The 13260-nt window shown below is 38.6% G+C and overlaps 1 protein-coding gene across 2 annotated transcripts; it reads right to left on the bottom strand.

Moving 5' to 3' along the window:
* Positions 1-1174: 1174 nt before the first annotated feature.
* LOC117597205 (C-C motif chemokine 3-like) lies at positions 1175-13143 on the bottom strand. 2 transcript variants are annotated; one of them, XM_053233770.1, is made up of 6 exons: positions 12543-12681; positions 10727-10878; positions 8955-9022; positions 8239-8350; positions 7915-8032; positions 1175-1486 (listed from the first exon to the last, which is right to left on the bottom strand). In XM_053233770.1, the coding sequence occupies exons 3-6, from the start codon at positions 9013-9015 to the stop codon at positions 1478-1480; spliced, it is 300 nt and encodes a 99-aa protein (XP_053089745.1). In that variant the 5' UTR covers positions 9016-9022; positions 10727-10878; positions 12543-12681; the 3' UTR covers positions 1175-1477. The 2 variants fall into 2 exon arrangements, with proteins under 2 accessions (XP_053089745.1, XP_053089744.1); XM_053233769.1 differs by lacking the exons at positions 1175-1486; positions 7915-8032; positions 8239-8350; positions 8955-9022; positions 12543-12681 and adding exons at positions 9430-10074; positions 11738-11789; positions 12695-12866; positions 12962-13143.
* Positions 13144-13260: the final 117 nt, after the last annotated feature.

Raw genomic sequence — 13260 nt, forward strand, 5'->3', positions numbered from 1 at the left:
CCAGTGTTAGAAGTGTGAAAAATGTTTTAAATTTTAATATGCCGCCTTTCACCATTTTTGAAGAAGAAATTGTGTAATCAGATCTCAGTGCATTCTGGGTAAGTTGGGTAAGTAATGTGAAGTTTTTCAACATTGACATAAAGACTAAAGAAAGATGCTACTGATTACTTAAATGCTACACCTTGTAATGCTAGCACTGATATACTAGCTTAACATTTTACAGCATGTTTGCTAACTCTCTTATCGCCAGTGGATACAGCTCTGAATGCTGGGATTTACTAAAGGCAGTATGTAGAATAGTGAAGTGTAACATACTGACAGGGATTTAACCGAGGGGAAGTGGATAAGGGCGTGTTCAGTAGAGGACTGGATCTGGAACCCAAGCTAGTCTTAATGTAAAACACACTGGGGTTCATTCTGAGCTCATCAGCGTTGCACGTCGAGAAATGAACGTTGTATCTGATGTTTATACCACAGCGCTGTTGTGCAGCTGCAGATCACACGATTATATTAATCTTTACGTTATCGTGTCTACAGTAACAGCTCATTCACAGGGCCGCTGCACTTAAACAAAATTGAAGAACGTGTGTAATCTTTGACATGCTAAATTTTTCTGTAAGGAGACGTTTATATAACATTTATGGAAGGAGTCTCCAGTGTCAGAGGTAAAGCTGTAACTTTAAGTTTTCCGTCATTTTCAGGACAGAGGAGTTTACGCTTCTTTGCGGTTTCTCGGTAACGTGACAAGCTGCGTTTTTTGTCTTATTAACTTCAACAGAGAGAAAAAAGAGAGGCTGGTGAGGGAACGACTGTTTATAGCTACTATAACGTAAGTGGAACAGGAACTAACTTGTTTCATGGACGACCCACGACATTTAATATAACAGTCAACTTCAGGGTAACAATAACGCAGCTCCATCACATTACTTTCCTATAACTCTCAAGACAAGTGCATTTGGCGTATAATTGTATATTACCTACCACTTAGCATCAGTGTTTTCTCGCAAACAATCATCAGTGTTCAATAAAACGTGATCAAATGCTCTTTGGTTGAGGAGCATACATAACAGTTTTTATTTGTATAAATCATGGAAAATGTTTCAATAATTACGAGATTATTTATGTATAGTTTCGAGTGACTCGTTTCAATCTTACTGAATGCAACAAACAAAAATTATTTCATATTAATATGCAGTTTTAATGCCGTTTTAATGCAGATTTGATCACATTTTAATTAAACAAAAAAACATGGATATAATGGAAATTAAACTGAAACTTTAACTTGCACAAAAATCAGGAATACATCATTCAAGCAATTCCTCATGTTTAAAGATGATTTAATAAGTAAAAGCTTTATTCTGTTACTGCTTCATCCAATTATTAGGTTGCAGAAAGGATTTAATTACTGAGAATTGAGCTTTCAAACAGACGCTGGTCAACTGATTTCATGTTGTCTTGCACAGGATCTGCACACACGTCAATAAAACTGCAGAGAAAGAGAAAGTCTGAATCAGTGTTAAACTGCATTAATGAAATAATCACAGTTTTAAATCTCCCAAACCTCCAGGAGATTAATACGTGATAACAGTAATATACATTTAACCATGATTAAAATAAACATTGTCTTCTCATTTAAAAATTTTCAATGTTGCTATCAAAGATATCATGAACACTTTAATGTCTTTGAAGGTGACCAACATTTTGTTTTAACACATAATATGCAAATTTAAAATGTCCTTTAATATGTATAAAAATAAAATTAATTAATCCCCACAGCCTATAGTTTAATTCAGTTAAACAATGCTAGATTAATTCAAGCAAAAGTTTGTTTAAATAGAATATATAGTAAAAAGCTTTATTTGTTCTGTCTAAATACATAAAAAGTGCATTTTGAATGAATGAATGAATAAATAAATAAATAAATAAATAAAGATCAGGGCCTGAATTTCGTTTTTTACACTGGGGGGGAATTTCCCACCTTACATGGGTCACATGGGGGGGATTTAAAGATTATAGGGGGGAGAATAAATTTTGACACATCGGGCTAAATTAATAATCTTCATTTATTTATGTCTACAGATTTTAATGTATGGTGGTTTTCAAAACAGCTTAATAACAAAATTTGTCATGCTCTCCTCCAAACTGACATTAAGAACTGTATTAAAACTATCTACAACCCCTGGCAAAAATTATGGAATCACCACACTTAGAGGATATTCATCCAGTTTTTTTACTTTAAAGCAAACAAACAAATCACAGATATGACACAAAAAAGGTTTTGTTCAATAGCTTAACATTCTGGCTTTGTGAAACATACATCAAAAAAATTCACTGACATTTTTTTTTTATTAATGGCATGTCATTTTCCAAATCAAGTAGAGGAAAAAAGTATGGAATCATTAACAAAAAAACACAATTAGTACTTTGTTGATCCTCCTCTGGCTTTTATGACAGCCTGAATTCTTTGACGCATAGACTTCACTAATGAAAAACAATATTCCCCATTGAGATCCGGACTGTTTGCTGGCCATGTCACTGAGTTGATATGCCTTTCCTGAAGAAAAGCTTTAACACTCTTTGCTCTGTTGCAAGATGCATTGTCATCCTGAAAAATTACTTCATCACCACCAAACTTATTTTCTTTGGATGGAATGAGAAAAGTGTCCAAAATTTCAATGTACACCTGTGCATTGACTGCTGAGGTAATGATTGCCATCTCCCCTGGTCCTTTACCTGACATGCAACCCAATATCATAAAGGAGTTGGGAAATTTGATTGTTTTCTTCAGACAGTCATCTTTTATCTTCTGTGGTGCTGTGAGAGCAGCAGCCTGTTACAGCAGCTCCGAGCCAAATGTGAAGTTTTGGCTTTTTTTAACTTTTTTAACTTGTCTGTGTCTTTTTTTTTTCCCTAGTTTTTTCTCTTTTTTTCTGTTTTAGATAACACTCATCATGTTTCACATACACCTTTTTCCCGTTTTGATGGTCTTTTTGCTGTTCTCATCACTTTTTGTGGTTGGGAGCTGGGCTCAGCAGAGCGGCATTGTGTTTAGGTACTCTCCAAAACAACGCTTCTTCCCGGAGACAGGCATAAGATCCCAGCAGAGCTCAGGAAGAGACGCCGGGGTTGCAGAGCCGGTGCGAAACTGAGAGCGAAAAAGAGAAGATTTAAACCCGCGGTCCCGTCTGCTATCATGGGGAATGTGAGGTCCTTGGGAAATAAGATGGACGAACTGTGTGCACTGGTTCGGACCCAGAGGGAGTACCGGGATAGCAGTTTAATGTGCTTTACGGAAACTTGGCTGCATACGGACTTCCCTGATCACAGTGCCTCCATACCCGGCTTTAAGCTCATTCGGGCGGACAGAGATGCGACACTCAGCGGTAAGAGGAAAGGTGGAGGGAATGCTGTTTTCGTAAATGAAAGGTGGTGCAATTCCGGGCATGTTACCGTGAAGGAACGTCTCTGCTCCCCGGACATTGAACTTTTAGCCGTGTGTATGCTCCCATATTATTTACCACGTGAATTCTCCTGCACCATGATAATCGGTGTTTACATCCCACCGTCAGCTGATCAGACAGCAGTGTGCGACGCCATACACAGCACTGTTGCTAGGCTACAGTGTCAACATCCTGAGGCATTTGTGGCCATAACCAGAGACTTTAACCATGTAAATCTGGATTCTACTCTCCCAAATTTTCACCAGTTTGTTGACTGTTTCACGCGGGAAAATAGAACACTGGACCGTCTGTATGCAAATGTCAGAGATGCTTACAAAGCCACTGCACTACCCCCACTCGGTAATTCAGATCACAATCTCGTCTCTTTAACACCTCAGTATGTTCCTGCAGTTCAAAGGCAGCCTGTATCCACAAGGACGGTGAGGGGGTGGACACAGGAAGCCAGTGAGACCCTGCAAGACTGCTTCGAGACCACAGACTGGAATGTGCTTTGTGAACCACATGGGGATGACATTAATAGTATCACTGACTGTGTCACAGACTACATCAACTTTTGCCACAATACCATCATCCCTACTCGAACCGTACACTGTTATCCGAACAATAAACCTTGGATCACCAGTGACCTGAAAGATCTGTTGAACAAGAAAAAGAGGGCCTTCAGGTCTGGTGACAAGGAAGAACTAAAAAGGATATAGAGGAAACTAAAAATGAGACTGAGGGAGTGTAAAGACTTGTACCGGCAGAAGCTGGAGAGGAAACTTCAGCAAAATAACATCAAGGATGTGTGGATGGGCATGAAGCAGATCACAGGCTTCAGCATGAAAGAACGTCAGCAGGGGGGCAGCTTGGACAGTGCCAACGAACTGAATGTGTTTTTTAACAGGTTCAGCACAGGACCCCCTGCTGGGCCATCCCACACAGGAACAGTCCTGACACCCTTGCAGACAACAAATACACATCTACAGCAACACCACACCCTGCTGAGTATCCCTGACCACAGCCCCCCACTGCCTTCCTCAACTGGACCGACCACATCCTATCACTTGACTGTGACGACCAACCAGGTGAGAAGACAGCTGGAGAGACTTGATCAAGGCAAGGCTGCAGGCCCTGATGGTATTAGTCCCATGGTTCTTAAGTCCTGTGCTACTCAGCTGTCTGGTATCCTGAAGCACATCTACAATCTAAGTCTGATGCAGGAAAGAGTACCGGTGCTATGGAAAACATCTTGTCTAGTACCGATACCTAAGAAAGCCACCCCATCTGGCCTCAATGACTTCAGACCGGTTGCCCTGACGTCACATGTCATGAAAGTGTTGGAGAGGCTAGTTTTAACCCATCTGGTGCCACAGGTGAAACCTGCACTGGACCCACTCCAGTTTGCTTACCAGCCTCATGTGGGTGTGGATGATGCGGTCATCTATCTGCTGCAGCGTACTCACTCTTACCTGGATGGAAGTGGTGATACTGTGAGGATCATGTTTTTTGATTTTTCCAGTGCCTTCAACACCATCCAACCATTCATGCTGAGTGAGAAACTGCTCAGAATGGGTGTCAACACATCCACCATCTCCTGGATTGCTGACTACCTGTCAGATAGGCCCCAGTTTGTGCGACTGGGGGCCTCTCTGTCTGACACGGTGGTCAGTAACAGAGGAGCACCTCAGGGGACTGTCCTGTCTCCATTTTTGTTCACTTTGTACACCTCAGACTTTCAGTACAACTCTGAATCATGCCACCTGCAGAAGTTTTCCGACGACTCTGCAGTGGTAGGATGTATTAGGGATGGACAGGAGTCGGAGTACAGGACTCTACTGGATAACTTTGTGGACTGGTGCACTAAGAATGACCTACTCCTAAATGTGACAAAGACCAAGAAGATGGTGGTGGACTTTAGGAGGACTAAAACTTTGACTAAGCCCATAACCATCATGGGTGAGGATGTTGGAATTGTTAACAACTACGAGTATTTGGGTGTACACTTAAATGACAGATTGGACTGGAGGACCAACACTGATGCTGTGTACAAGAAGGGAATGAGCAGACTCTATTTTCTGAGGAAGCTCAGATCTTTCAATGTATGCAACAAGATGCTGGAGATCTTCTATCAGTCTGTAGTGGCGAGTGCCATTTACTGTGCTGTGGTCTGCTGGGGGGGCAGCATCAGTGCCAGGGATACCAGCAGGATTAACAAGCTTATTCGCAAGGCTGGATCTATCATTGGACACAAACTGGAGACGTTTGAGTCAGTGAGGAACAGGAGGTCACTGAACAAACTGCTCTCCATCATGGACAATCCGTCTCATCCACTCTACAGCACACTACAGAGTCAGCGGAGCTCATTCTCCAAAAGACTCATTCAAATTCGTTGTCACAGAGAACGTTACAGGAGTTCGTTCTTACCATTCGCGGTAACATTGTACAACAGCTCACCTGTGTGTGATAACACTTTCACATCACACTACTACAAGAAAGCTATCATTTAGAAAGCTGTCATTATATCCTACATTCTCAAGGTTCTTCATATTCATCATTATTCACTACCATTTTTCACAAGTGTACTTATGTAAATACTGATGTAAATCTGGTTAAATCTACAACTGTGTTCCATATCTGCACTACTACATTTAATTTAACTTATTGTATTTTATATTTTGTGTGTTTTTTGGGAATGAGCAGACTCGTACATGTACGTGTACGTGTTGTGTCTTGCTACTGACCATGCTGCTGTAACACAAGAAATTCCCTCATGGGATCAATAAAGTCTATCTATCTATCCATCTATCGATCTATCTATCTATATGTTTCGTTAGAACGGCACCAGACAAAGGTTCCAGCATCATCTCCTTGGCCAATGCAGATTCGTGATTCATCACTGAATATCACTTTCATCCAATCATCCACACTCCATGACTGCTTCTCCTTAGCCCATTGTAACCTTGTTTTCTTCTGTTTAGGTGTTAGTGCTGGTTTTCGTTTGGCTTTTCTATATGTAAATCCCATCTCATTCAGCCGGCTTCTTACAGTTCTTTCACAAACATTGACTCCTGTTTCCGCCCATTTGTTTTTCATTTTGTTGTGCATTTTCTATTTTCAAGGCATATTGCTTTGAGTTTTCTATCCTGATGCTTTGACGTCTTCCTAAGTCTGCCTGTATGTTTTCTTTTTATAACCTTCCCATTAAGTTTATACTTGCACCAAATTTTGGACACAGCTGACTGGGAGCAACCAACTTCTTTGGCCACACTCCGCATTGAAATTCCTTGTTGAAGGAGTTTTATAATCCTTTCCATTGTTTCAACTGACAACTCTCTCGTTGGAGCCATGTTTCCTTTCAATTAGCCAAGTCCAACAGCCCATTAAAGTGTGTAAGCACTCCCTTTTAACTGATGACTAATTAGCATTTTAAGACTTGTCCCGGTATTTGTTTTAGAAGTGGAAATTAAGAAAGGCGTGAAAATTAAGAAGATGATTCCATAATATTTTCCTCAACATTGAGTGATTCCATACTTTTTTCCTCTACTTGATTTGGAAAAAGACATGCCATTATTAAAAAAAAAAAAGTCAGTGAATTTTTTTGATGTATGTTTCACAAAGCCAGAATGTTAAGCTATTGAACAAAACCTTTTTGTGTCATATCTATGATTTATTTGTTTGCTATAAAGTAAAAAAGCTGGGTGAACATCCTCTAAGTGTGGTGATTCCATAATTTTTGCCAGGGGTTGTATTAATGTCTTTCAGAATCAGTGAATTTCATGTATTCCAGTTTCAGTTCAATTTCTTTTTTTTTTTTTTTTAAAAAAGTCAGTGTGTAAGATTTTTTTATTTTAAGAAAATAAAAAAAGTTCTCTAAGATTAAAAACCATTTTAGTGAATGATGTTTATTTCGACATAAATTAAATATATACTGCATACCGAGCTGTTGGGTCTCCTCACGGTTGAAAAGTGAGAGAGGATGAATATCAGTAAGCAGGAGACTATTTTTACACACTGTCTTATGTTCATTCATGTTAACTTTGGATAAAAGGCGCATTGTAAGACAGAGAGATGATGATTTCCTCGCGCTTCGTTGCGGCGGTGTTGAGTCGGCAGGCGCGCTCAATCCGCTCACACACTATAAAGAGCAAAACAGCATTTAATGTTTGAATTTCGGGATTAAAATAATATCATTTGGAAGCTGATACTATCTTCACAAGCAGCTCATTATGACTCGGAATATTAAACTCTAAAATAAAGACACACTGTTTGAACCGGTGATTTCTTTTTTCGCGTCTGTTGATGTATTTTGAGGTAATTAGATCTGAGATGAAGCAAATACATCTGTGCGGGAATTTCTCACATTATAAAAGTTAAAACTTGCGGGAATGGTTTAAATTATGCGCAATCCCCGCAATCCCGCGCCGAAATTCAAGCCCTGATAATAATAATTACTCACTACTCAATTACTCACACTCGGCTGAGGTTGGATCATGCTTGCATACAGGCGCTGGTCAATTGTTTTCATATGTTTCTGCACCCACTCGACGTTGGGGTCTACACACACCTCACGGCCGCTCTTTAGGGTAAAGCTGCAGAGAGAGAAGATTTACATCAGTGTATAACTGCAATAAAGACAGAAAATCAAACCCTCTCACACGTCCCAAACCTCCACGATAATTTAAAGTTAGATTATATTACACATCACCATAAAGCAATAATGGACATGAAAATGCTAACTTTTTTTTTTATTATTAATTAAAATGAATAATAAATAAACTAGGGAGTGAAAGCTTACATGACTCCAGGTTTTGAACAGTGCTGATCTGTTTCTTGATACGCTGTAATGAGTCTTACAGGGATTTTATGTGTCTGGAAACTGAAACAGCATGTCTTTGGTCCATTTGCACCTGTGTGAAAACATTAATATTAATATATCAATCAGTCCCATCAGCTTAATACTCTGATTAAATGCTGGAGTGCGCATATACACAGGGTTTTACAGTAACCACCTCAGATTGGGGGAAAAAGCTGCTGCATGTCAGTTTTAGTTATTTTAGTTATAATTTATAATAACTAGATAAAATATTTGATGCAGAAATGGTAAGAGCTTATCAGCCTAAAACTTTAAGACTATTTTTCTTTAAATAATTTACAGAATTGTCACAGTGAACTAAACTGATATTAAAGAATAATAGATTAGAGCACTTATAATTACTGTCATCTGTTGTCTAGTTCTTGTTAATAATGAAACTGAAATGTTCTTGGTTTTGTATATTATATTTACATTAAAGATGAATTGTATTAATGGAGCAGTTTTATGCAAAATGAACAAAAAAAAGCACCAGGTGATTACCGTAAAACCCTGTATATACACACACTCACACACAGTTTGGGGCACAACACAATAATTTATATAATTAAATATTAATATGTGGCTTGACTCACTGCTAGATATGAGCTGGAGAACTGTAAACCATCATGAACCTGAAAAGATTATAAACTTTATCTTACTCTCAGCTACTGTGAAATCCTGAAGGCAGACGAGAACCAGCAGGAGACAGCGGAAGAACATGACTGCTCTGTTATACAACAAAAACAGAAAAAAATCTTAAATGCAATCCATTTAATATACTAGTTAATAAAAATTACACCAAGCGATCATGTGTTTCTGAAGATTATAGTTACTTTATGATGGAGACACTGTAAACATATAAATAACACACACACATTCTTAATGATAATAAAATAATTAATTAGAAGAACTCAGCACACAGCAGCATGTCTCAGGCATTTCTGTTCTTTTTAAATACATCATGTGTAACTGCACAATTGCTGTATTTGTTAAAAAATACAAATACTGTTCTGTAATACACCAATCAGCCATAACATTAAACCCACTGACAGGTGAAGTGAATAACAGTGATTATCTCATTACACCTTTCAAGGGGTGGGATGCAGTTCCTGGCATGCAGTGGTTAGTACCTACCAAAAGTGGTCCAAGGAAGGACCACCGGTGAACCAGCGACAGGGTCATGGACGCCCAAGGCTCACTGATGAGCGTGGGGAGTGAAGGCTAGTCCATCTGGTCTGATCCCACAGAAGAGCTACTATAGCACAAACTGCTGAAAAGTTAAAGCTGGCTCTGATAGAAAGGTGTCAGAACACACAGTGCATCACAGTGTGCCCATGTTGACTCCTGTCCACCACCGAAAGCTCCTACAATGGACAGGTGAGCATCAGAACTGGACCATGGAGCAATGGAAGAAGGTGGGCTGGTCTGATGAATCACATTTTCTTTTACATCATGTGGATGCTCTTCTCAGCTGTCTCACTATCCTCTGCAACCGAGCTTGCACCGAGACGGAAAAAAATGTTCAGGAACGGTTTGAGGAACATGACAAAGAGTTCATGGTGTTGACTTGGCCTCCAAATTCCCCCGATCTCAGTCTGATCGAGCAGCTGTGGGACGTGTTGGACAAACAAGCCTGATCCATGGAGGCTCCACCTCACAACTTACAGGACTTAAAGGATTCTGCTAATGTCTTGGTGCCAGAAACCACACACACCTTCAGAGGTCTTGTGGAGTCCAGGCCTCGACGGCTCAGAGCTGTTTTGGTGGCACAAAGAGGATCTACACAATATTAGGCAGGTCGTTTTAATGTTATGGCTGATCAGTGTATTTTTCAGAAGTAATGTTTTACCTTTCTGATTTTATTCCTCTGATGTCTTTTTGATAGAAAGTGTATAACAATATGGAAAATAATTAGCAAGCAATTTTTTTTGTAATAAAACCATACACTAATATGGATGTTATATAATAATATAATGTGTGCATGAAAGGGTTAAGAATGGACACAACACGCCTGTTTTTTCTCTCTTAAAAAATATGATACACAAGAACAGATAGTGAAATTACATTAAGATGAGACCCTGCGGATACAACTGAGTATTTGGTGATTTATTTGTGTTTACACCCTAAATGTTTAGTACACAAACAGGATATTAAGGTCTGTAGTGAAGTTGTGTGTGTGTTAAAAGGAGCATTTCTTCCTAATCTGTAATCTGTGTGATTACCCTGGACAAACATTTCGACACACTTCCCTATACTGAGGAAAAACGTCTTTACTAGAAATAACGGAAGTTTAAGGACACTGTCAAAATTCTGTCAATAAATGTTAAAAATACAGGATAAAATAATGCAAATTCAAATCTACAGCCTTTACACAGAAACAGTAAAAGTGTTCAGATGAGACAGACATGAGAGAAAGTCGAGAAAATCTTACCAAATCTCTTCTTATGGACTTTAATCTGTAACTTTCCAACACTGGTGCAATGCTGTAAGTAGTTTCGGTAACTTTAGGTTTCATTCTGAGAGTTTTATGGTATCCATCCGCCATCAGAGCCACATGACTACACTGATAAAGTAGTCCTGAACCTGGAATGTTGATTTATACAGAGTTAAAGCTTCATCTACAAACACAGCTGACTGAAGAATCTTTCTACAAATAAATAAATAAATAAATAAATAAATAAAAGGCTTATAAACAAAATCCACTGCAACTTCACTGAGTATAAATCAGATTCACTCTTTATTTCTGCTTTGAAACAATTTCATGATTTATGATGTTTAATCACTGGTTTAACTGGAGGATATTAGAAATTTCAGTTTTAACATCATCATCATCATCATCATCATCATCATTATTATTATTATTATTATTATTATTATTATTATTATTATTATTGGTGGTGGTGATGGTGAAAAAAACAACAGAAACTCTGATAGAATTTGTGTTGGATTTACTGGTTTTAATGGAAGCTGTAATGGTCCCTGTGGGTCTCTACTGGTAATTTGTTGCCTTCTATTGGTGGCATTTTATGTCTAGTGGATACCATTAAGGACCGGTAATGATAATGGTTTTATTGGTTAGCTGATGGTTTGTAATGGTATTTATAGTGGAAACCATTAGAATTTCTGTGATGGTTTCTATTGTTTTTTAAGCAGAGACTGCATTATTATTATTATTATTATTATTATTAGTATTATACATTGTAGAAGCAGAGATCCCAAATGTGCCAATAATAAAGAAATGATTCCCACAAATAGGGTGAACTTTAGTTTTGATTTTAAAAAAATTGTTCTAAATGAGGGCCAGATAAATCCTGAAGACCTGCTTATCTACTGGTTAAAAAGCTGATTATTCAGATTTATATCAGCTGGCAAGGTCAAACAAATCTGATGAAATCTTTACCAAGGAGCAAAAAAACTCACTGTTAAAAAATATTTGATTTACCACCATTATACCAGCTAACATACACCCTCTTCACCAGCAGATGGCAGCAGTGCTACGAACAGAAAACCTATAAATGTTCAGGACCGTGGATTTAAAAAAAACAAACAAACAAAAAAAAAGTTATTTCAACAAATCATTTCAAGAAAAAAAAAAAAAGAAATTAAAGTCTGTAGAGTGTAACGTAAAAAGCAGAGGAAGCATTGAATCCCTTCTGTGTTTTATATCATTTAATAACCACAGGTTTTACACTAATCAAAGTTGAAACTTTCTGCTTAGTAAAATAAAAATACGAGACCCTCTGTTTTTCTTTCTAGGGAAGGAAGTCAGTTAATTACAGCTAATCAATTACAGTTAATCAATTTTGCATAGATTATAAAATACTACTATTTATCTATAAAGCACTTGAATGGTCTCACAAATGGTCTCAAAGCAAACTTTTGGTCTTTTATGATCTGCCATGCCTACTTTGATCAAAAGGTGCAGGCTATTTGTTGGTACCTAGAATACTGAAGGCTACAGCAGCGGGTAGAGCTTTCTCTTACAAAGCCCCACAGATATGGAACAGCCTTCCAGTTAGTGTTCGGGGCTCAGACACAGTCTCAGTGTTTAAGTCTAGGCTGAAAATATATTTCTTTAGTCAAGCCTTTTACGATTTATTTTTTTTCTTCAGTAAAGGAGCAGGTCTGGAGGGTTCACAGGCATACAGTCTTTTAGTTATGCTGTCATAGCTAGTCTTGCCGGAGTCCCTGCTTGCACTCTGCACACAAAGTACATTGTCCTTAACCATTACGGGACAAAAGCTTACCTAACAATCACTCTCTCACTCTCTCTCTGTCGAGCTACACATGCTACTCCTGAGATACCAGTGATCCTGACCCCTTCGGATCTCCGGACCTGCCTGATTCATCCTGATGCCCTACTTCTGGTTGGAGTTCTCATCAGTTGGAGATCACTCACTGCTGCTGGGGGTGGCCCCATATGGACGGCCTGAAGATCTGTTTGGATTGCTGGGGATGGAGCCACTTGGGGGCCGTGGAGATGGCTTGGGGAGCTGTACTGTAATGGCTTTGGGGCTGAGGTTGCCGCGAGCAGTTTTGCACTCAGGTCTCCAACAGACTTCATGTGAAAACTGTAATGAATTTCATGGTTACACAATTGCACTATTTGTCCATATAGTACACAATAATAGAAGGGATTTATTTATAATCGCACTATCCGTTGCACCCAGATGAGGATGGTTCCCTTTTGAGCCTGGTTCCTCTCAAGGTTTCTTCCTCATGTCCTCTTAGGGAGTTTTTCCTCACCAACATTGCCTCTGGCTCACTCATTAGGGATAAATTCACATATTTACAATTTATATCCTGAATATATTTATTTCTGTAAAGCTGCTTTGTGACAATGTCCATTGTTAAATGTGCTATACAAATAAAATTTAATTGAATTACTTCATATTATTATGCAGTTTTAATTACACAAAAAAACATGGAAATAATTAATATTAAACTGAAACTTTAACTTCAAAT

Source organism: Pangasianodon hypophthalmus, chromosome 4 (genome assembly GCF_027358585.1).
Source record: "Pangasianodon hypophthalmus isolate fPanHyp1 chromosome 4, fPanHyp1.pri, whole genome shotgun sequence".
NCBI classification, from domain to species: domain Eukaryota; kingdom Metazoa; phylum Chordata; class Actinopteri; order Siluriformes; family Pangasiidae; genus Pangasianodon; species Pangasianodon hypophthalmus.